General features: G+C 41.8%; 1 protein-coding gene across 1 annotated transcript in view; it reads left to right on the plus strand.

Annotated features, from left to right (window-relative positions):
• Positions 1-25,715, plus strand: part of Morc1 (MORC family CW-type zinc finger 1) — a 165,167-nt gene that overhangs the window by 103,539 nt on the left and 35,913 nt on the right. The window contains exons 15-19 of the mRNA XM_036203849.1: positions 628-756; positions 2,673-2,775; positions 6,276-6,414; positions 22,131-22,199; positions 25,447-25,695. Coding sequence (XP_036059742.1) covers positions 628-756; positions 2,673-2,775; positions 6,276-6,414; positions 22,131-22,199; positions 25,447-25,695 — 689 coding nt within the window. The remainder of the gene's footprint in view (positions 1-627; positions 757-2,672; positions 2,776-6,275; positions 6,415-22,130; positions 22,200-25,446; positions 25,696-25,715) is intronic.

Here is a 25,715-nt window from a genome sequence, read left to right on the forward strand (position 1 = left end):
ATGTTGTCACAGCTGTGCAATTTCTAGTTCAAAGGATAAGAACACAGCTTCTCAATGAAATTCCAATGGTCTCCTGAGATAAGCTATTTCCAAGCAATGATGGGTGTAGAACTTGGGGTTAGGATGGAACATAAAACACAGCCGAGGAAGAAACCAGAACCAGGGATGATATAAGTGTTTAGGAAAACTCTAGCTGTGTGATAGGAGTGATAAATATTTCTGGCAATAATTTTAAAAGTGGCCTTTACAGTTTAATTAGCACAGCTATTCCTGGGAATATTTAAGAATAATAATTTAAATGTCACTGTGCTTTATTGCAACAATAAAAATGTAACTTTTTATAACTGCTATTGTCTTTATTTTTATTGTAAAGATGGTGCCCACTTACTGCACATGATTTGAAAATGTAATAGCATATAAATCAGTAAACATGTTTTAATCTATAAAGACCCAACTTATAAATAACAGACCCAACTTATAAATAACTCATCAATCTCTTATTGGCTCCCACATAGTTGAAACCATATTGTATATGTGCTCACATCTAAACTATTTTTTTTATTAATCACCTTGATTATGTTAACTTACTTCTTTTGTGTTACATATTGTCTGTTTCCTTTCCTTCAGGTAATAGAAATCTAACACTATTTTGGGATGAATTAAAATACCAACATAGCAAAGACATGGACAGATCTTTAGAGTCTCTCCAGTGCCGAAGAAGACAAGCGATGGCCAGCCCATTCATCCTACAATGTGGTGAGTGCTGAACGCCAGCCTAATAGATATTCATGGTTTCCTAACTATTCAAATCATGGTGATAAGAAGACACGGTGGTGAAACACAGTGTTTGCATCTAAGGAGGTTGCTGTCTAGGCAAGTGTAAAGTAAGTACAATAGAGGGCAGATTAGATAAGGGAAGGATAGACAGAGATCTCTGAATGTGCAATGACAAAGAGTGGGGTGGAAAAATGGAGGTGAGATTTCATGACAGAGACATGGGATAGTCGTTATGATAGGGTTGAGTAGAGGTAAAGCACAGGGAAAGGAAATGGTTGATCTCAGATATGTACCTTATTTGAAATAGTTATGATGGAGGATGAGAAACAGCCACTGTCTACTTTTTATGTAACACTGTGTCTAAGACTAATAGAGATTCTGTAATCTAATAAAAGAATAAGTGGAGGAAGACCAAATGATGAAAGGTAGAGTATTTTCTTGGGTAAATGCCTTTATGAGGTCTTGAGTTGCAGGGCTCAACAGTGGGAGGTAGTGGAAAATTCTCCGTAGAAAGAGAGCAACGGAGAGCCACCGAGCACTTGCCATGCTTTCAAGCCACTGTATAAAGGACTTGGAACTAAGGACAGTGTACTTTCTGTCACCTACAATCCACCAGATAAAACAGACGCATACCAGGAGAGCACCTCCCCAGCCTTTCTTCTGGGACTGGTCCAGGGGGAATTGAAGAGTCAGATGCAACTTGAAGTGAGGCAACTCCATGGAGGGTGATTTAGTGCAGAACCAGAATGGAGGGAAGGTCAAACCTGGGATGGTAGTCTCTTGTGATAGAAGACCTAAGTGAGCGATGTAAATGCCTGAACTAATGTGTGGCAGTGAGACTTAATAAACGGAACGCCTATGACACATTTAGAAAGTATGACTGAGGTAATTGATGACAGAATGTGACAGCCTGCCAGGGGACAATTAGAGTGGCCAATAATGAGTGTATCTTTGATGCCTGCCAAGTACTTGAAATACATTCTCCAGTGGTGAAGGGCTGAATGGGATTGGGGCAGTCACTGGTTATCTCTGAGAATGAATCTCATATTTAGGAATCGAGAGTATTGCTTATACTTATTTCATAAAGTTGTGAACATTTGATCTAATAAGTGTCAGGTTTGCTAAGTGATCAAGAAAGTATTTAGCGGTGCTGATTTTCATCGCCATTAATACTGTGAAGCCATTTTATCCTCAGCTCTTCTTCATATAAATACTGGTAGAAACCTCATTTTTTACAGATGTTTGTATTGAAACAGAAATTAAGTCATTCTCCCAAGGTCCACAGGCTGTAGGAGGTGCTTGCTTCAGGTGCTAGTTGCCCATGCAAACTGCTTCTGCCTCAGGAGTGCACAAATTATTTACCTCTGTGTCAAGAGGGAATTCAGGATTAAACTTGGGTTTAGCCTAAAGACAGCTGTGTGCCTTGGGCCTAAAAACAAAGAGAGATTGTAAGGGGAAACACACAAAGAAATCAGTGGGTTGTGGAATAAGAGCCAGGGGGTGGATAACAGACGGAGGAGGGCAGTCTGTGAATGACTTACAGATCTTCACTTCCCTTCTTAGTGTGGTTGAACATGGAAAGTGGAGCAGACGGGAACAGGCTGGAAAGAGTGAGAGTCAGGTCACTGGAATTCTTAGGGGAAGGGAGAATGAGATGCAGCAAGTTTCCTTTGATCAAAAGGAATAGCATCCAACTTGGAGGGAGCTGGGGCAATGATGATGATTGCTCATTTCTTGGCAAGCTTCTCACATAACTCACAGAAGCCTGGAATAGCTGTGCCAGCAGTCATGGGGTATGTGGTGAAGGGGTCGCTGCTTTGAGTATATCTGAACTGGCATCTTTTTTTTTTTTAATGATAAGTTCGATTATTTCATGTTTTTGTCTTTATGGTAAGATCTTTGCCTCAAATGGAGAGTCCTGCCTTCCCCTTCCAATCACGAGGAAGAATTCCCTGACATGTGGATTTGTGCTAATAATCCCAACAACCTGGAAAACAGGTAGTGTTGATCAATTTTTGAAAAATTCTTTATCAGTGTAGAATTACTAAGGTGTGTCTTATAAACCCTGAACATGTTAGTTGTAAAGAGATTTTTAGCTTAGAAGCCTGTTTCTCTTTAAACCCTTCTTTAGCTCCTTGCTACCTAGGAGAATATTATTTTGTTAATGTATTTTTTCCTTTTTTTAAAAAGAGATCTGCTGTAACCAAGCACAGGTCCTGGGGTATATGCAACTCCACCCTTCCCTGGCAGGAAGCCTTGGCCTCCTGAGCTCCGCCTTCCCATTCTTGTTCACAGGGCATACTTGATCTCACCAGAGTATTCTTGAGAGGGCACATGTAGGGGCACTAAATGCTTAAACTGCATGATTCCCCCCCCTATTTAAGTCATATATTGATTTCATTGCTTTTATGCTAGAGGAAGAAGTTCAGCCTAAACCGGAAAAGGGGCTGATTAAATATTGATGGCTGCCAGTGTTCTTACAAGCCCTTTTAGACTAATAGTCCTTCTCTAGGGAAAAAGAGTTAGTATTCCTTTTTAACAGAGGCACCCTCACCCCAGCATTGCTTTTCTGTGCGGGCTCCTCTAAGTCCTTAGGGCTGATGGGTAAGTGGACCACTATTGCTAATAATGACACCAGGGTAATAATTCTTGTTGAAGCATATTCATGCGGCTCTGGAACCAAAGCACAGAGCCCTGGGAAGCTGTCCTTCACAGCTTTCTTTACTTCCAATTATCCAGTGGCCCCGAACTGTCATACTCTTGCCCTCTTCTTCCCTTAGCAACTAGTGATGCCTCACAGAGCACTGCAGAATCATCTTCAAGACTACATTAACTCTGTCCCCTTTACACATTCAAATCATACCACTCGCAAAGGGGAGGGAAGACAAATTTAGTTGTGTTGACAGAAAACTGATGGACCTTGAAAATCTGAACTCCTGAAAGTGCTTCTATTTATAGAAACACTTCTATCTCCTGAAGCCCCTGAACCTTTACACACACTGACACGATATTGACCATCTATCTGCATTTCATTTCCAGTGAAAATATTATAATAAAATATGCATAAAACAGCAGCAGGAAGCTTAGCAAGATGTAAAAACATCTAATTGAGAGCACGCGGTTCCTGCATGGGGAAGGCAAGGTCAGTGGTGTAGATGTGACTCCTGGTAGAATCTAGGGATCTGTCCTGTGGTCTCACTTAGTCCTCTGATTCAGCATTGTAGTCTGGACCTGCCTTCCTGAAGAAGGGGGCTTGAAATATGCTCTGAGATATATGCACTGTTAAGTTTAGATAGAAGCATATTAAATAAATTCATAGAAGCAAAAATGATGTGGTTGTCTGCTAGGGCATGTACTGTGAGTACACAAGCAGAGTCATTAGATGAGACATGATATTGTCTATACTTGCAAAGAATACAGTTGAAAGTCTAAAGTTGCTTCCTAGCTGCACCCAAAGTCAGTGCCAGTGAGTGACATTTGAATGAACAATGGTTTGTGTAAATAGAACTTGAGGCAGAAACACCATGGCTTTCTCTTCTATAGGATTTGCACATTATGCCATTTTGTCTTTACAAAAGCCTTGGGAACTCATCCTATTTCTAAGAGAAGAAAACACAGATACTCAGAAGGCGTCAGTGACTTGCTGGAGGTTCCCACTTCAAGTTGAACCTGAAGCCAAGAGTCTGAAACAAAACATCCTATACATCCCAGGGGAACCCAGTCCACTTAGATGTATCTAATGATTAGAACAATCTTAAACACACATGGTAGCATTCACAGCCAGCAGCCAAGACAAGGTAAAATGGAGCCAGTCTTGCTGAGGCCACTCAAGTCTTGCTTGTTTTCCAGTTTGAGCACAGAGGGAAACTCCATTTTTGTCACAGTCCCTGAGAAATAGCCTATAGAGCATTCCCATTATATTCATGATATGCATTCATCTGTATTGAATGCAGGGATCACCAAACACCAGCAGGGTAAAAATGATGCCTGTTATTTGGCTGAACCCAAACCCCCTGAATTTTAGAAAGGATGCAAAATACAGAGTGGTTGTATTGCATATTAAAATTTATGACCAAAAATCTTTGAAGGGAGACAGTTGAATGTGCTTCACTTTGATAAAATACCTAGGTTTCTTTGTTCTGAATATAAACCTTACATGGCTGTAAGGTTCTTTTCTCAAATGACATAGAGCACTGCGTTGGTCCTGCCCCACAGATGTCTTCATATTGCTGCTGTTAGTAGCTATATGTACAGTAGTCATTCTTGGGATTTGTTTATGCGGCACCTTTCTTGGAAAATAACAGTAGCAGACAACACATGAAAGTAGGCTTAAGTGTTTTTTCGCAGCAGTGCTTGATTTCCGTGGTAGTCCTTTACTTTCTCTGTTGGTAGGGGGCAAGAAAAATACATGCTCGCAGCCTGGAAAAACAGGTCTGGTGGTTCCCATCGGCTCTGTATTTTCTCCCCTGTTTCCAGTGGCAGGAAGGCCCTCCCCATTGTCAGCCTCCTCCCTCTCCAATTCCAACACAGACATTTTGTGCACGTTTGACCCTCTTGTCTCTTAATGATGGGATGCAACTCTCCCCTACTTCTTTCTATCAGTAACAGAGAACTACTTAACCTAAAAGAGATCCAAATAATTGACATTTCATACTACTACTGCACACCCCAGCTATGCCCCAAAACTGTACTCAGAGAGAGTTTAATTCCTTTTATGCATCAAGACTCGATGCCAAGGCAAACTAAACAAACTATTTCACTTAAAAAAAAATGATGGATTCAGTTCTCTGGAACATAGCTATAGCATTAAAAAAAAAAAAAAATGGCCTCAAGCTTTCCAAAGTAAAGGCTTCGTTATTTTTTTTTGTAACATAATGAGAATTGTTCATGGTTGTAAAATACACAAGGCTGGGAGTCAGGATGATTGCCAAGTACTAGACCACTGAGGACAGCAGGTCATTTGGGAAAGAAGTGCCAGTCAGGGCTGCTCAGAGCTGTCTAGTGACCTATGTGCAAGCCTCATAACCCCAAAGCTGTCCCTGAATACTGCGCGACATTCTCAGTGATTCCAAACAAGATCCATGTGTCTCAGAGAGAGAATGATTTGTTGTATTTTGGAGTGATGCATAGATTTCTAAACCAGATTTGGGGGCCAGAGTGAGGAACTATTTGTCAGAATTGAGATGATAATTTTTTTTTTTTTTAAAAAGACTCAATTTATGATAATGTAGGATAAGTGGGCCATTAGCAAAATAATTCGTGTTCTCCCATCCTCATTAACACATATGCCCACCACATTTGCTGTGTAGCTCTTTCTCATGCCAACTGGACATTGAAGATGAAATATTACCCCAAAGTTGTATAATCCTTCCTTATATTTGAATTTTGGGTATATAAAAGAAAATATAACACTTTAGAGAAGTAAATCATCCTTTATAGTTCAGCATATACCTTCACACTTCCTTCTGATGCTAATCTCTTCCTTGTGGATTATGAAGCTGTAATCAGCCCGAACACCTGCCTTCTATCCCACTGGGCACCGTGAGCAGAAGATTGCCATCAAAAGATGAGAAAGAGAGGCAACTTCAAGAGTCAGTCCAAAGATACCAGAACAGACTGGCGGAAATACAGTCACAGGTGAGCTGTCACTCAGCCTTCCAAATTTAGCAATTGCTCTTGAGCTGCTGATATATTACATGCAAATCAACCAATATGGTTTTCCCAAGTAAAATGCACACAGCCTTTTTTTTTTTTTTTTAAATTCTCTTTTGCCACTTTTGCATCTGAGAATTATTCTAAAGGTAAGTGGGGAGAAAGGGCAGTTCTGTTAAAAATATATGCATATGTACTAAAGCCATATATCTACACAGTGCATGTGGGGGACAGAGTATTTATTTCTGCTCTACAGTTGTGTGTTTGTTTAAGGTTAGGTGTTGAAGATAGGGAACCAGGTGTGCATGACTTCAACGATTAGGCTTCACTTCTTTCTCAGCCCATGCACCACCAGGCTTCTTCCATGGAAGTGAACTTTTTAGATAAAGTGTGTTCTTCAGACAACCCTGGCCTATTAATACAGAATGTCAAAGACATTTTTTTTTTTTATTGTTAAGAGAACTCGGTAAGAATAAACATTACTATGGATGAATAGGTAATGATGAGAATTTTCAGTGGAAGAAATGGAACATGCAGAAAATCCTATGACCTTTATTTTTATTAGCATATATCAACTGTCCAAAGTAAGGGAATTTCTCATGACGTAGAAATAATACACATGACATACTTTGATCATTTCCTTCCTTTCTTACACTTTCTCTTAACTGTCTCTCATTCTCTCTATTCTTTTCTCCTTCTCCTCTTCTCTAGTATATTTTTGTCTTCATTTTTCACTTTGATTTGTTTGCCTGCTTTGCATGAGAGAGGGAGGGTGGGGAGAGAGTGCTTGAGTGCATATGGAGGTCAGAGGGCAACCTTGGGTGTTAATCTTCACCTTCTATCTTGTTTGAGGCAGGGCCTCTCTGTCAATCAAAGCTGCATTTGCCAGGCTAGCTGCCTGCAAACCTCCAGTGATCTCCATTCTCACTTCCCATCTCATAGGAGCATGAGCATTGTAGGTGGGTGCCATTGCACCATGAATCTCCACACTCGTGTAGCATGTGCTTTACCCACTGAAGCACGCCCCCAGCCCTTATTTTCTTGATCAAAAGTTACAGCTCTGCTTATAGATTCAGCACCCAGATTCAGCATTTTTAACTTTGTATAGCTAGTTTGCTCAAGTAGCATTTGAGAAGGTCAGCAGTAAATATTCAGAATTATTGGTTCATCTGTGGATGCCAGAAAACAGAAAAAGAAAAGACTCATTACAATGGAAAATCCTGTGATGGGGTAGGATTCAATCCAAAATTACATCAGATTTGGTTTCTTGTAATTTAAACATTTTTGTCTTCTTACTTCCCACTTTGCTAGGGATCTCCAGTGTGAGTCAGACACCAGCTGAGGTGGTAACATGACTGGTCTTCCCCCTTAGCTTGGCATCTTGGTCAGTTTGGGAATGATACTGAGGATTACTTAGGAAACACATCCCAAAGCGTTCCCCACTGCTAAAACACATCTCACTGTTCTGTTTAGTTAATAAAGACTCTAGTCTTGGATGTGATCACAGAAACCAGAAATAAAGACATCAGAGCCTGTGGTTATTTTACCTAACAGGCAAATAGATAAATATAGATGTTTCTGTTCTGAAATATCTCTTGTTTGTAAAGTCATTTCTCAATTTCTCTTCCATTCCTTGAAGCTTTGGGAAGACATTCAACATACTGGAGTTGATTTTACCTTTTTGCAATCTCTGAATATATTGTTTTCCTTCCTTAGAGGTCACTATTGTTAATTGGATATTGATAGTGCCGTTTATAAAGCCTTAATTAGCTTATTGTTTGTTTAAAGTTGGATCATGTTATGTATTATTATTATTATTTTTTTTATTTTTGGTTTTTCAAGACAGGGTTTCTCTGTGTAGATTTGCGCCTTTCCTGGAACTCACTTGGTAGTCCAGGCTGGCCTTGAACTCACCCAAATCCGCCTGCCTCTGCCTCCCTAGAGCTGGGATTAAAGGCGTGTGCCACCACTGCCGGCATGTTACATATTATTGAAGTGGAGATTTTAATGGAAACTGACGAAGTCAACAGATGGGCACCATCCATTCTGTTTATTATCTCTTTCTTGATAGATCTTTTCCCCGACACAGATTTACATCAGGATTATAGATCAACTCATTTAGATTCTAACAGCAATTTAGCACCACTTATGTGGAAATCTTGTTCAAAGAATGTAAGAATCCTCACTGTCCTTTTCCTTTACTGAAAGGAGAGTTTCCACACAAAAATCTGTATGGAAAAACACTCTTAGAATCAAAATATAGTTTCAAGTATTCAGTGCTATTAATGGCCAGACTCCAGGCAGCTGGTTAATTTTGAGTGGTCATTGACTTTTGGCTTTTGGGGAATGTCCCAGGCTAGACAGACCATGTAGGAAGTTCAGAGTAACTGGAATAGTAGAATATTAGGTTCTTGGAGGCAGAGAAAGTCTCAGCTGTGCCTATCATGACTCGGTATTACCTCAATCAGTGCCTGGTGGGTACTGAGCACTCAACAGGTCATTGTTGAAATGGTAAATAAATCATGTCTTCAGTTACCAGACTGTCTCTTTGTGGACCAAATCCAATGATGATTTCCAAATTGCCAACCACAATAAGACAGCATTAGTTCAATAGTGCCTGATCACACCTGGAATGGTGTAGAAGTTTATTCCAAGGAGACCTCAAGGGGCACTTTAAAATAAATACCTGTCATAGGGAAAGTGGCCTTGAACTTCTATCTTGAAGTATACTTAGAGTAAATTGTAGGAACCAGAGCATCTGAGGCAAGAATAGCATAAGACTTGGCAAAGAGCATTGCTCTGATCCCTCATGGGGGAACTTAGATACTTAAAAAGCGAATTCAGTTTTTCTGTGGTGTAGTTATCTTTTCCACATAGCAAAATTCTTTATAAAATATGGGAATTACTGAATAGAAGGATTTTGAAAGAGCACTTCAGCTCTTTAAGAAAAATAATCCATGGAAGTAATACGAATGTTCAATAACTGTCCTTTGGTGATATCTACCCAGGGTCAGAAGCAAGAGTGAAGGCCATACTGTGCATAGTGCGAAGTTGTCTTCTTAATTGTCCTTGAAACAATGATTCCCAACCTGTGGGTCAAGACCCAATGAGGGTCGAATATTGGATATCCCGCATATCAGATAGATATTCACGTTATGATCCACAACAGCAGCAAAATCACAGTTATGAAGTAGCAAAAAAAATTTATGGTTGTGAGGGGTCACCACAACCTGAGGAACTGTGTTAAAGTGTCTCAGCATTAGGAAGGTTGAGAACCACTGCCTTAGAATAACTGTCTTTGGCATACAACATTTGATAAATTCGGGGATGGGGAGGTCAGCGAAGCAGCATTGCCTCCGCTCAGTGTCAGAATAAACTGCATTCGGGTGCAGGCAGAATGCCGCTAGGAAATCAAGATTAGGCTAAATTACTGCTATGATTCAGCGTGTTTCTTGGCTAGCACTCATTTGTCTATCCTCTCGGATTCAGGCTGTCATAAAGTATAAACTGTATAATTATACTCGCCCACTGCCTCGCTCTTCCCGACAGCCTCTTACTAACAGTGATCACTTATCCACTGAGAAGACCTGGGGAGCAAGGGTAGCCATGGCTTACTCCTGCACACTTAACTCTTCACCTCTGTGTTTTAGCATCAATGGTAGCTGGCAGTCTGAGGTGGAAAATGAAGAAGGTAACAGGTATCTTGGGTAATTCTCTGTTGCTGTGATAAAATACCATGACCAAAAGCAATGTAAGGAAGAAATGTGTATTTTGGTTCACAGTTCAAGGACACAGTCCATCAGATCAGGGGAGTCAAGGCTCCCCACTATCCATTGATCTCTGCATTGTGTCCCATTACAGCTTCCTGTGTGTGTGTGTGTGTGTGTGTGTGTGTGTGTGTGTGTGTGTGTGTGTGTGTGTGGTGTCTCCATTTGCTACAGGAGAGACTTCTGATGAGGGTTGGTAGCAATGCTTCTCTATGTGTATATAAGGATATGATTTAGAATGTAGTAAGGAATTATGTTGGTCTAGCAAGGCTTTTCTAAGATTGATGACCTCACTAGCTATGATAAGAAAGCTAGATTTCCAGCATCAGGCATGATTTCCATTCTGTAGAATGGGTCTTACCTATGATTAAACAGCTGTTGGCTACGATCATCAGGTGCATACCACTTACTGCACTTTCAGGGATATCTTGTCATGCTAGTCATTGTTGTGGTTCATGGGTGTTGCATCAGGGTAGGGATGTTCATTGCTTCCCTTCCTTGGCAGCTGGTAAAGTACTTTCTCGTAGAAAGCCAGACCGTAATAAGGAGGCTTTCAGGTTAGATCCAGCTGGAATCATCCAAGCCAGGGCCTCGCTTCATCTAAGGAATCCATCACTGGAAGCTTGTAGGTGATTGCTGATCCTGTCAAGCTGACAGTCAACACTAAGCACCACACTAGATCCAAGATCCAAAGTTATTCTGGATCTTGAGTTCTGTGGTTCTAGGTTGTATGTCACCTACAGCCAGGAGCTTAGAATGTTAGTATTTCTCAGCTCCTCTCAAAACCCAGCACCTTTGGTTTCTCTCCCACCCTGTACACACCCTGCCCATGTGTAGAGTGACAATCTGTTACCTCTAGCAGCACCTACACAGGCCACCCACATTATGAGAGCACCAAAAGTCAATCAGGAAACTTGTGGGAAATGAGGCATCCTCATTGCATGCCTTGTCCTCTAGGGTGAAAGGCATAGCTCGTACCAAAGTTGCATCCCCACATGTTTACACACACTCCCCACCACACTTCAGCTACTTAGAACCATTATGATAAAGGAAGAGAGTGGTGCAGTTCAAGTCAAGTAATTCATCAAGTCATGAATCTTTAAATGGTGACATTAGGATGTTTATGACTAATTTTTGCACCAGTTTTTCTCACGGAGGAAAAAAAAACTAGAGAAGAAAAGGATGTCCAAACATTTACAGAGCAACAGAGTGGTAGAAACCCCTGAGTTCAGTAAAGCTGAAAAGAAAGGCCAGCTCAAGATCTGTCACCCTTGGTGGTATGTTTTTATGGAATAAAGAAATGGCGTAATTGATAATCTGTGTTGACCAGCCAAAACCCTGGTTATAAATTGTGTGGCTGGAGCAACCCTCTGCAATCTTTCTTCTGAACAGATGAATTTGTACCCAACTCTGGTGTGGGCTTTTGGTCTCCCATTACCTGCTTTCTATACTGAGCGGCAAGCGCCACCTGCTGGCGAAGAGAATCATTTCAATAGTAATACGTTGCTTGATTGCTTGGCTGCTGTTTGACAAATTAACTGGATAGTTGTTTTTCTATTTTCTAATATACCGAGACAATATTTTTAATACCGCTGATCTACAAAATCTCTATGTAATTTAGGAGTTTCTAATCTTCCAGTTTTAACTCACAGCTTAAATTTCTATATTCCATTGTGTAACAAGGATGACTCGGCACATAGAATTTAGTTTTAGTTACATTTGATTCAGGCTTTTGGGGGGGCAGCATTAAAATACCCTCAGCCATTAAAAGATGAATCATAGTTTCATGCTCTTAAACTTACCTACTGTATGTTTATGTTTTACTTAAAAATTATCATTTATTTTAATTTTATGTATTTGTGGGGTTTACCTGCATGTACGGCTGCATGACTTGCATTGGTGCTCATGGAGGCCAGAGGAAGATATGCTGGGAATATGCATGTTTGTACAGTGATGTTGTGTTGCTTAGTTATCTTCTAGGCTTCGTGACCGATAGTCATTTGTTGGTTCACTGTAGCATGAATCGTAAAGTCTTATTAATAAAAACAAACCTGAGCCAGGTATTGGGGTGAATGCTGAAAAGATCAGAGAAGCAGAACAAGCCACAGCTACCTCACCTCGCCAGTTTCTCCGCTGATCCTGTTTCCTCAGACTGGAAGCCTCTGTGTCCTCACCTGAGTGGGTCTCAGCTGAACTGCTGCTCAAAAGCCTAAAAGCTTAACCAGCTCTAGTTTCTGGTCCTCACGCCTTATATACCTTTCTGCTTTCTGCCATCACTTCCTGGGATTAAAGGTGTGAGTCACCATGCCTGGCTGTTTCCAGTGTGGCTTTAAACTCACAGAGATCCAGATAGATCTCTGCCTTCCGAATGCTAGGATTAAAGGCGTGTGTGCCACCATTTTCCGGCCTCTAGATCTAGTGGGCTGTTCTGTTCTCTGACACCAGATAAGTTTATTAGGGTGTACAATGTTTTGGGGAACACAGTATCATCACACTCCACAGTCAAGGCTCTCTGTAGCCTGACACAGCCTCCTTGCATCTTTTTTCTCACTTTGCCTGATTCTGCTCTCCATTTCTCTTGTGCTTCTCCTGCCCACACTACACTGAGAGCCATTGTGAGAGCCTCTGCCCTTTCTTGAGTCCCTTGTGATCTCAGACTGATGCCAAACCCTGTGTGAAATCTTTGTCCACTCCCCACTGTAAAAGCACATTTTTTTTCCTTCTGGTCTCCTTGTCCTTGGCATGTCTCTTTTATAGCACACTTTCACCTTCTCCCTGCCATCACAGATACTTAAGTATCAGATCCATCTCCTGCATCAGGCTATGAGTTTTTCAAAAACAAACAAACAAACAACAACAACAACAAAAAACTCATCTCATTTACTCTTGTCCACATTCCCAGCAGCACCTAGGACTGGATCTTTTGAGTGATAGGTATTTACCAAATGATGTGGAGGACAGAGTGAATAATTTGATATTTTCATTTGGGAAGACTGAACGGTCCTTCACAGATGAAACTTTTCAACTTCTGCATCATATATTACCAGAGACCAAATTTTTCTTACACTTGGTCAAGGTAGAGTAATGTATACTAAAGTACTAAGTTCACATCTGGATTCCATTTGTGTTGTTTATAGTCTTCTTCCCACCAAATGGACAGTCCTGATAGGATTCCATGCCACCTGAAAAGGAAAGGCAGCCATATCTTTCTATTGTTTTGCAGAGCTCATATGGACACACACACACACACACACACACACACACACACACACACACACACTGAACTTAAATAATCTGGCAGTTCCCATGTTGGTTGTTGTCGCTGTAAATGTTGAGCAAAAGCAGCTCGAGGAATTTTTAGCTGTGTGTTTGAAGTTAGAATGAAATATCTGAGCGGAACTTTGTAATGGAGAATGTGAACACATTTTCCCATCTAGAATTTAATCTCTTTTAATGTGCCATTATTGTGTAGGATGCTGATTTCAGATGTGTCTCGCTACGATGACAGATGCCTTAGAAAGTGTATTGATTTATCACAAGTCCTTTCCAACCCCCTTACATAAACATCCATGTTCTGAAATTTATGGCACCTAAAGACCCCTGTCTTGCAAGAGGCTGTTATACTCATTGTAGTTGAAATATTTTACTTTATTACTCGGGCTACAAAGAAAGATCTCATTTCTCGGTGGTGTTGTATTACTTTTCCAAGACGGAAAATTAATGATACTTTCACATTTCTAGGCCCTGAGTTCATGCATAATAATGAGAGGTTAGAAGAATTGCTTATGGTGAACTTACCCAGAAGCCCCTGAAGGCAGGTGCAGTGGGCTCCCTTTGTCATGACAAACTGCTCACTACCCTGCCTGGCACACGCTTGTGCACAATAGATTGCCATCGGAGGGTGGGCCTCCCTTCTCAACTTGAATTGACCGGTCCAATTAACTTCTTAAAAAGCAGGTGTTAAACCTTCTGTCAGAATAGCAGTTTGTGTTTGCTTAACATACCCAGAGAGGCTCAGTAGCTAGAGAGAAGTTAGCAGCCTTGTGTGATGGTATGTGATTCACAAAGCCCAGGATATGCACAACTTCTGAATTCATAAATTACCCAACTTTTTTTTCCAGGAGGCTGGAACTAAAGCACATTACCTATTGTTGTCTGATACTGGGCTTTCTGGAAGGGACCAAATAATGGTACTGAAGGTCAAGATGACTTTCAATCCAGAGGGAAATATGTCCCTTTTTGGAGGACAGAAATAGCTTTGACAGCTGCATGCAGGCATGCTGCATTGCATTCCTCTCTTTGCATGCCAGTCAGTCATTCCTAGCCATATCAATAAGGACAAGAGGAGAGGCGTGGGCATGTGGCCTGAAATAATTCAACGGGAGACAATGCTAATTTGGATTCTAATGCGTCCGCGCCTATTTGATCTCTACCTTACAAACCCTCCTTAAGCACCTGAACTGTGTGTACCATCAGTTCTCAATTAGTGTATTGTCTAATCAAGGACTGTCAGAGGCTCACTGGCATCCTGGATGAATTCCGAGTCTATTCCCTGCCTCAGTTATATAAGATGCGGGTATTTGGCCTCCTTCTAAAGCAGGCTCCTCCTTGCTCCTCTCTAGGGGAAGCCCAGGCCTCAGAGCCTGCATCTCTGGGCACAGCATCCCTGTGTCCTTCCCTGGGAGCTGGGATCCTGTTTCCCACCTTGTTTGGCTTTAATTTATCTTCTTATACAGAACCTGAATTTACATTTTGAGTTCAGCTCAAGGATCTGGATTTTATTACTGTTTTGACTTTGAACTTATTTTTACATGTAGTACCACTGGCTTATTAATCCTTGTTGAACCTATATTTTCTTGATCTATCCCAACTCTATAGGCTCAGGAAAACTCAGACTGGATCCTTTTATGGATCCGTTTTCACCAGGGGTGGAAAACCTTTACCAGCAGGTGCATTCAATCCTCTGGCCCATCCTCCCTGACCAGTCCCAGCCTTCTACACAGGATGTAGAGAGAGGTTGCTGATACCCAGGGGCCTCGCACTTCAGAGATGGATCCAGCTCCTGTGCACAGGAGAAATGGGAAAATCAAGAGCTAACAGTGATTTCTGTTTGAGGACTCTCTCAGTTCTAGGCAGATTTGGAAGGCAAGGTGATCACTTGGGCTTTTTTAGTGGCTTTTTTTAGATATTAAATTTTTTTGCATATAATATATTTTCCCCCTCCCCCAACTCCTCCCATTTCCCTAACCAACAAACTTTAAAACAAACAAAAACTACAAGACAATAAAACAGCAACAATAACAACAACAACAACAACAACACAAAAACTGTACTCACATGGAGTCTGTTTTGTGTTTGCTAACTTTTCCTGGGGCCTGTCATGGAGTCCATAGTTAATACCTAGTGACATTCCACGGGAGAAAATGGACTCCTAATGACATACTGCTATGCCCCTGGATCAATGCCTTACTTATTCCTCATCAGAGAAGCCTCTTCTTGAAGTAGATCATAATTAACCCAGAGACCCACAACTGGACAGTGCCGAATGAGAGACTCTGGATCACTCAGCCCTAAATGGGATGTCTTTGTCCAACTCTTTTCCTCAAGCCTCAGGGATACAGAAGAGGAAGCAAGAAAGATTGTAAGAGCCGGAGGTGGTGGATGACTCCAAGGAAACAGTGTCACCCAGACACAGCAGGGCTGATCCACAAGACTTGCTTAGCTGTGTTTTAAGTAGGGAAAAGAAACAGCAAGCCATAGTGAGCAGTTTGGCCTGCCTGGAATACAAGCAAATCTCTCTGAGGGGAAGCTAAGACCTTAGGAGAGGAGAAGGAAATTAAAAAGACACATGAGAAAAATATTCAATTAGATTTTGCTGCAAAGACATCCTTTCAAATTCAAACACACTCTCCAGAGATTCCACAGTTTAGAGAGGGAAATTTCTTCAAATGCTTACTAATAATAGTCACAAATGAAAATTCCAAGATGTACTATTCTCTTTCAGATCTCAAATTCAGTAAATTTAGTCAGAGAGTCACTGCAGAAACATGAAAGCATTTTTCTCTACAGTCACTCACACACACACACACACACACACACACACACACACACACACACACACACACACACACGAAGATGGGGCATACACCAGGTTCACAAAACCTCTTGTCATTGGAGTCTTGGAACCTTTTTTTTCAGGCTGTGTCTATCACAAGTGTACAAATGTTCACCTGTTCCTTTCTGCCTTGGAGGTTCCTCTGCTTTCTGCTTCCACAGATAACCACCTGAGGCAGCTTGGGCTGATTCCATTGTGGTTTGCAAGACCCTGAGTTTGCAAGAGAAATGCAGTCATCTTGCTGGTGGAGGTTATGACTGTCATTTAAAAATAATTACCCGTATTTGTAAGATGTCTCTCATTTTTCTTTTTTTGTTTTTGAAATCTGAGAAGATGAGGAGGAGAAAAAGATGCTATCATTAGGAAATAGCTATTCACTAGGTAACAGAGACAGAATTGGAAGTGGATTAACTATGCCAGCAGAGTTCAGTTTTATAAAAAGTGCAATCAAAGATGGGAAAATGTGTTCTTCAAATTAAAAATGAATATATATGATTTTAAAAGATATTTTAAAAAAATAGGGCAAGCTGCAGGCTGATGCTGAAAGCCTATGCTGGTTAGTGGAAAGTGATATTCTTAATTAGAACCAAAAGGCAAACTTCACTTAGTGCATTTAGCATGTGCCGATGTTTGTAGTGCACCGATTCTATGTCTGTATCTGTTTCTATAGAAGATGCTTCAGAAAGAAAGCTGATATACCCTACTCTGTCCTAATTCTTTAGCAAATTTCCTCCTCTTTCATTATTTTGCTTTGGTTTTGTCCCTTTAATTCTGTCGTATTGGGTTTTACAAGAAAAATTCTAGATGGGGGTCAGGTAGGTTGAGAAGCAGTCAGTGAAATGTAAAGAACCAAATAAATGTATAGAAACTTGATAAGGCAGGCTTATACTTACATAATCACACAATGGTTATGTAAGTATATATGTGGTAAGTTTGTGGCTGGGAGAGATTTGACAATGTTTCTGAACTATTAAAAGAAAGCCAATGAAATTGAAGGACCTTAGCACACAAGAGGTGTGGCTGATGGAGAAAAAAAATCCCGGGAGACAGAAGGAAGAATGTGAGGACTAGGGAGAAGCTTTAGGTCAGAGTTGGAGGATGTGTGTGTTTTCTTAAGTCAGGGGCAGAGCAGTTTAAGGGCCTTCACATACACTAATAACCTTAATTTTGTCTTCTCTGAAGAGGAATCATGGCCATCTGATGACAGAGAAGGGCAAGCACTGTGTTCAAATGCTCTGAAAAATAGTCTTGTGTACTTAGGAACAAGAGTCAATTAGCGACGAGTGAGAGAACTGATCACCCAATGAGAATCATGTATGCTCTTGTATGGAATCAACAGTCTTAGGGGTCTGGAATTTCTGAATTGTTGAACTCTTCTGCTCCCCTGTTTTCAGTTGAGAGAATCAAGCCTCATTTGGAAAGGGAAATTAAGAAATTCAGAGTTCATAGTGACCCTAAGAAGAATCAGGAGTGACCTGAGGACCCAGGACTAAGGACCATCAGGAGAGGTGTGTAAGGCAGAGCACAGCCCAGGGGACAGACTTCTGTCAGTAGAGTTAGGGGAGGAAGGACAGTCAGGAGGAGTATGAGCAAAGAGAGGAGAGGGAAAGGGGAAAGATTTTAATTGATAGTTGCATCATTGGAGGGACTCTAGACACAGAGAGAGCTATAAATTGTAAGGAAGAGTAAAGAATCTCACAGCTGGGTTAGTACAAAAAGCTCAAGTTAAGCCATCCCTAGAATTAGAAAGTAAAGCTATGTGATTAAGATTCAAGAAGGAAGTGGGTAGAACTCAGGTGGATGGGAGGAATGAAGCTCCAATTTCCCAAAGCTGTGTCGTGCCCCTTCACTAAAAGACAGGAAATAATAGCCAACTGTGTTCAAGCCTGCTGAGTGCAGAACTGGAGTCGGGGGGAGGCATTTCCTTCAGCGGCTCTTCTTCCTGTGTGCTCCCAATGATGCACCTTCATTCTATTCCTTAAAGCCAGTACAATGTCTTCTATTGGCTTTTTGATAGCTTCAGAATGTTCTGTTTGACCATAATTATTAATGTTTATTTTATTCAAAATGCAATTGGAAATTCTGTCATGCTTTTCTGGGTCTCTTGTCCATTTGTAGAAACAATTCTGAAGTCAAAACAAAAGAGCAGAATTTATAGGACTCATAAAATGTCTATTTACTCACAATTCTTGTTTAGCAATATGGTCAGTAATTCAGGTCCGATCCGATTACAGTAAAACTGTATAACAGAGAATAGTTATCTTTAAGTTATTATTAAAATGTTATAAACTCAAATAATGTAGTTGAGTCATATATTATAGCCAGGCTAGACTGGGTTTGTTTTGCCGTATCAGGAATCAGTGTCATTATAAAGGGTGGCCAACACTGCTGGAAACAAATGTATATGGCACCTGGAAAGCACTTGCAAGGTGTGATAGTATCCAGCATGGACAACAGAATCTGTCAAGCTGTGAATGCAGAGTAGACCCTTTGCAGTGTTTCAACCATGGAAAGATAGGCAGTACACTTTAGGGCCATCAGTTCACCCTATAATGGACAAGCCTTTCCTGAGCATCTATAACACCCTGAACATTACGCTCTGTGCCCCATATAACAGAAACAAGTGTGAAGTCCACTCTATTGCAATGCATCATTGACGTGTAACTGGAAGACAGTGTGATACAACCATGTAGATAGGCAGTATTGTGGGTGTGAATGTAGCTGTAAATACACATCATTTCCACTCTTTTCTGGAAGTCCTGGAAAAATAAGGCACACAGAAGACAAAGATGTAAACTCCATGCAGCTAGACGATATCTTCCCGCTATTTCTCAGGGTCACTTGGAAGAGTCAAGATGAAGCAGGAGCTTCAAAGGAAGAAAGAGAAAGCAGTTGAAGAGACCCCAGCAAGAGCAAGTCAGAAGGATCAGCATATCATACACCTGCAGAGAAGGGCGGATGTGGAGTTGGCAAAGTGATGCTAGCCATTGTTTCCAATGGTGAGAGGGCATCTGAGACCCTGCTGGGCAAATGCCAGTTCATGGAAGTAGGATAGGTGGGCTGCTCGTGAAAGCACTTAAGAAGCTATGATTGACAGAGCAGTGGTTTTCCGAGGTCTGAGAGAAGAGGCTTTGCTTGTGAAAAACTTACAGGACTCTCACCTTCTACCCCACTTTTCCTGTGGAAACACTGGCTAAGAGCAGACTTGAAGACCTAACTCAGAACTATGTTTTCAGAGAAGGAACCAATGTAGCTCTTTTTATTCTGTGGCTTTATAACAAGACCCATTAAAAAGTAAAAATCTATTATCTGCAATATCGTGTGAGCCAAAAAGCAGCAAATGGTTCTTCCTTAGAGACCTGGATTTAGCAGTTGGGGTGGGTGCTTTCCGAACTGAGTCTTGAAGGAGGAGTGGGGATGCAGCAAAAAGACAAGAGTGGACAGGACCATCCGGGCCACAGACATGGTTTGTCTAATAGTACAGCAACATCAAGGGGGCTGTGTAATAGGGAGAAACAGTGAGTACACAGAAGCACCAGGGTGCCAGAGGGATGGGACGTGGTCAAGATCAGGGTAGACATCAGGAAACAAATCATAAGCCACGTGAGTGTGTGAGTTTGCACTTACTCAACCTGAATTGAAAGCCTGTATGCCAGGCCAGGCACCAGAGGCTCAGCAATGGTGCCGCCTTCCAGGGTGGCATTTCTCCATCCCGACTGCATATCAGAACCACTTGAAGAACACTAAAACTGTGCTATTAGTCTCCACCCCTGATCGTTAAGTTAGAATTCCATGTGTAAGGATGTGACATTATTCCACAGGCTTGTTCAGGATTCTAATAGCATATATGCAAATTTGGTTGTCATGCTTTTTCCTCATTCTCCCTTCTCAATTTCACTTGTATTTTAATTTAGTTTTCTTGAGTGTGTGCATGTGTGTGGATGCCATAGCATGTTTTGGCAGTAGAGGACAACTCTGTGGAATCAATTGTCTCCCTCTACCCTTATATAGGTTCTGGGATCAAACCCCGGTTGTCAGGCTTTTTTGGAAAGCACCTTTATACACCAAGCCGTTTAACCAGTATTTTATAGTTTTTTCTTTCTGTCTTTTTTGTTTGTTTGTTTTTGAGGCAAGGTTTCTCTTTGTAACAGCCCTGGCTGTCCTGGAACTCACTCTGCAGACCAGGCTGGCCTGGAACTCACAAAGATCCACCTGCCTCTGCCTCCCGAGTGCTGGGATTAAAGGCATGAACCACCAATGCCCAGCTTGTATTTTGTTTATTACATTTATTTTTTATTTATTTAGTTGGAGGAAAAATGGCTTAGTGTGAGTGTAATCGTTTCTCTCCTTGTACTACATGAGTACTGGAGAAGTCAGGTCACAGGTCTTGGTGACAAATACCTTTACCTGCTGAGGCACCTCACCTCTTCATTTTAGTAAAAAGGGCCTCTAATAGTTGGTGACTTTGGCCTAATGCATTTTGAATTTACAAGAGTTAAGTGAGGAAATCCACATAGCTTGATCACTAATGGAGAGTAGAGGGGGCTCGTGAGCCAGGAATGTTCAGAGCCTCTAACCTGGGTGTCAGTGCTGATGATCCATCCACCAAAGAAGAGAGACCCCAGAGGAAGTGCTGCGAGAATAACAGATTCAGATTTGGAAGGGTGGCCTTGAAGGCACCTGTCAAGAGCCATCTGAATCCCAGGACAGTGAGTTCCAGGCCAGGCAGTCAGACCTACGTAGTGGGACCCCATCTCAAAACAAAGCAGCAGCAACAGCAAAATCAGTAGCTAAAAGCAGCAACAAAAGCATTAGTGTCAAAGGATCTCCCTTCTTAGAGGGAGTACTGGCTCCCTTCTCCATAGCCTGCCTGGGGATACTGGAAGCTTCTGGATGCTGGACATAAGGCAACATCTCAATGATGAGAGGCATAGTAAAAGGCAGTTAAAACCCTCACCAGTTCACTGAATCTCAGCCCAGTGTTCTCAAGATGCCCCTGAGCTCTGTAGGCAGAGAGTAAGAGGGTATCTGGAGAGGAGAGGTGGAAGACTATGGGATGCAAAGGCTGGACCCAGTCAGGATTGGAACAAGTGGTATCCTGAAGTTGCTCATAAGACATTCAATCCGCAGTGCTTACTAAAACGTTGGATGCTTTTACACTACCCAGGTACCATCAGAAGAACATCCTTGCAGCAGAACTAAGTGTTTATGGGTAAAAAATGTGATGTAGATATTTCATTAGGAAAGGAAGAATACTGAATTTTGTGGTGATATTGTGTTCACAATATATTGTGCACCCTAATAAACTTTATCTGGCATCAGAGAACAGAACAGCCACTAGATGTAGAGGCCAGAAAATGGTGGCACAAACACCTTTAATCCTAGCATTCCGAAGGCGGAGATCTGTCTGAATCTTTGTGAGTTCAAAGCCACACTGGAAAAAGCCAGGCATGGTGATACATGTCTTTAATCCCAGGAAGTGATGGCAGGAAGCAGAAAGGTATATAAGGTATGAAAAACAGGAACTAGAGCTGGTTAAGCTTTTAGGCTTTTGAGCAGCAGTGCAGCTGAGATCCATTTGGATGAGGACTCAGAGGCTTCCAGTCTGAGGAAACAGGATCAGCTGAGGAATTGGCAAGGTGAGGTTAGCTGTGGCTGCTTCTGTTTCTCTTATCTTTCAGCATTCACCCCAATACCTGGTCCTAGGTTTGTTTTATTAATAAGACCTTTTAAGATTCGTGCTACAGAATTTCTGTAATATGCCACTGAAGATATTTTTCTGTAGTTATTAAATTTTCTTTAATGTTTTCTTTCCTTAGACACCTCAGTTTATAGCAGTGAGTAGAATCCCTGAGTTCAAGCCCTCCTGCCTTTCTTCAGCACCCAAGGTGAGTAATTAAAATAGGAGCCAGGAGCCAGAGAGATGGCTCAGCTGTTAAGAGCACTGGCTGCTCTTCCAGAGGATCCAGGTTCAATTCCCAATGGGCACATAGTGGCTCACAGCCATCTGTAACTGCAGTGTTGGGGGGTCTGACACCACCTTTTGGCCTCTGTGCGCCATAAATAAAATAAAATAAAAAGTTTTCAAATTTCAAAAATTTTAAATAAATACATGAAGTAATTACCAGCCATTTGTGTTAACATTTCTCACATAAGCTTCGTCAGTCACAGAATGAAGCACTTAATGATGTTAGCTGACACTCTTTTCTCACTAAACTGATATATATTTATTAGCAAAAACTTAGCAAATAAAACAAATAATTAAATCACCCATTACTTTACTGGTTGGATATGATGACAATTCCAATTTTTTAAAAGGCATTTCCCATAGTTTCTATGAGAAAGGTAACAGTTCAGTCTATGGACATATGTTTACCTAGAAATATGCTGCATACATAATTTTTGAGTATGCATGTGCACATGTATAGGTGTGTTTGTGTGGGTGTACATGTGTGTGCAGGCATGCTTATATGCGTGTGTGCATGCTTGTAGAGACCAGGGGACAGCTCTAGATGTCTCTTGGGTATCGTCTGCCTTGTTTTTGTTTTTTTTGTGTGTGTGAAACTAGGCTAGGAAGACTCATCAGCTAGGTGAAGGGACCCACCAGTCTCCACCTCCCTAAAGCTGGGGTTGCCACCGTACCCAGCCCTTTTAAGTGGGCTTATGTCCTCGTGTTTGCACCGGAAGCACTTTCTTGTTTTTCAAGTTTGCTAAATGTCATAGAATGTTTTATTTTTCAAGTTTCCAGTATCTAAAATCCAAAATTTAGGGCCCCACATAATAACTGACATCTGTAATATCAACATTAGGAGGGCAGAGGCAGGAGGAGTGCCATAAGTTTAGGAGGATTGCCATAAATTCAAAACTAACCTAGTCTGCCAACCTGCAGCCTGCCAGGCCATGCATTGTGAGGCTTTGGGCATGCCCTCTCTTCATAGATGTACTACAGCAATGTAAAAGTCAATGTAGAGGACATTTGAATCATTCAAGCATCTTTAAAAAGAAATGGTTGTTAGGCCTCAGAACTCCTCAACTATATTAGATACATAAATATGCGTGAAACTCCACAGTTTAAATTATTTCTATTTCATGCATGTGTATATGGATGCATGTGTGCGCGCCCATGTGTATGTGTAGGTACCCATGCATGTACATGGGGTCAGAAGCCAACATCATGTGTGTCTTGATAAACCATTCCTACCTTATTATCTGAGAGAGGGCCTCTCACTCAACTTGTAGTTCACTGACTTGGCTAGCTTTTGGTCAGCAAGCCCAAGGATCTACCTGTTTCCGCCTCCCCAGGGCTTATTCGTGTGCAGCACTGCATCTGGCATTTTATGTGGATGCTGGGGATCTGAACTCAGGCCTTTCTGCTTGCCTGCTCCCTGCCTTTAACCTGTTCCTATGTCTTAGTCGACATGAATGTTCACGTTTTACGTCGTGGTATTTTCCCCCAGTTGCTTCATCATTGAAGCATTTGTTTCCAGTATGTTCCTTTGGTTTGTGTTGCTGTTACTTGCATTTTCTGTACTTCATATAGGAACCAGAGACTTAGGAACTCAGTCATAAGTTGGAGTGCACATGAGCTCATAACCCTGCCCCTTCCTTCCATAGGAATTTACCTACCTCCCTGCATTCCTGAATTGCAGAATCAGGCGCAGGAGCAATCGATATGTTCTATTTGTGTTAATTTTCTTCTCCTGGATGGCAGCCCATCAGTCACCTGCAGGAAACTTAGGAATGCTAGAACACCACCCATAGCCTACCTACCCCTATGTCCCCTAGTTCATTTTGGCTTGTAGAAAAGAGATCAGACTCTAGCTCGGAGGAGCACATACTCTATCTAGTACTTTTAGCACACATGTCCTTCACAGGTTAAAAAAGTAACCATCAGGGGCAGGATGCAGGATGTGAGATGTGGGATTGGCCTAGGAAAGGGGACTTACCTCACCTCACATGCACCAGGGAACAAAAGGCAAATGCATCAGATCTCTGCATTCAGCCCACCTCTGCAGCTCTTTCTGAATCCACCTTTGGGAGAACTATTATTACTGAAGTAGACATTCGCTAAAGAGGCTGTCTAAAACTTTCGATTTTTGAACTTTTTATTAGTAGTACGAAGTATGACTGATAATCCCAAACCTCACGAGTGGTCAGAGTACAGAGAAGAAGCTTTGATGAGGCTCTCGGTCCTCAACTGACATCTCTATCATCCTCTATCCCACAGGCTCAGAGCATATCAGAGAGGAGGCGGTAGAAAGGTTGTAGGAGTGAGCGATGAGGGAGATCCTCTGTGAATCCGTGTCTTCTGGACACGGCAGGGCCATTGTACTCATGAACTCACAGGAGCTGTGGTGACATGCATGACCTGTCCAAGATCAAGGCAGTCAGCATTCTCCCATGGATGAGGGAGGGGCACACACACCCTAGCTCCATGCTGGGGCACTAGTAGTGGCAGATGGTGAAGGAAAGTCATTTTTTTCCAGAGGTATGGATGTGCTCTCTTAGATAGTGCCATATCCATGTGCATACAGGCAGCATTGGTTGGACGCCGTGGATTTAAGGAAAAACAGGACATGAGGTTGGAAAAGGGATGTGTCTTAGTTACTTTTCTGCTTCTGTCTCAAAGCACCATGACCAAGGCAACTTAGAGAAGAAAACATTTAATTTAGGGATTCACAGTTCCAGAGGATAGTAGAGTCCATGGCTTTCATCACAGGGAGCTCTGCAGCAGGCTTGCAGGCATGGCTGGAGCAGCTGAGAACTGATGTCTGACTCACAAGGTCGAGGGAAGGGAGGAGAGAGAGGGAGAAGAAGAGGGAGAGGGAGAGGGGGAGGGAGGAGAAAAGAGAGAGTGCACCCAAGCATGAGTGTAAAAAGCATGCTAACTGGGAATGCTGTGGGCTTTTGAAACCTGCAATATATGAGCCTTTGTGGCCCATTCTCATTCACACCACTATAGCATGTATTGGGGAAATCTGGGAAAAATTGGGAGGGCAAAAATAGGGGATGAATATAATCAAACTGCACCATAGGCTATAAAGGTATAATTCAGTGTTATGAGAGAAAATGGTAACTCATCATAAATAACCAAATTCCATCTCACAAAATTATATTTTCTTGTTTTTAACTAAGGAAAAGTCCACACTTGGGAGACTCGGGCCTTCAGTGGTAGACCTAATTCAAGGCACTCCTCCTTCATCTGTCCAGCTCTCGTCCGGCCAAAGACGCCCAAAGAGAAGCACAGAGGATGCCGACTCGGACGTGGAGTTTGTCTGCATGACTAAGGTTCTGAAGAGGTCTGTGAAGAGGAGAGTGAAATACCAGCAGCAGAGTCATGTGTCCTCTCTGTCGGAAGACCCCAAGCTCATGGAGGCATCCCAGGCAGGTTTTTTTTCCCCCTT

Source organism: Onychomys torridus, chromosome 12 (genome assembly GCF_903995425.1).
Source record: "Onychomys torridus chromosome 12, mOncTor1.1, whole genome shotgun sequence".
Lineage (NCBI taxonomy): Eukaryota > Metazoa > Chordata > Mammalia > Rodentia > Cricetidae > Onychomys > Onychomys torridus.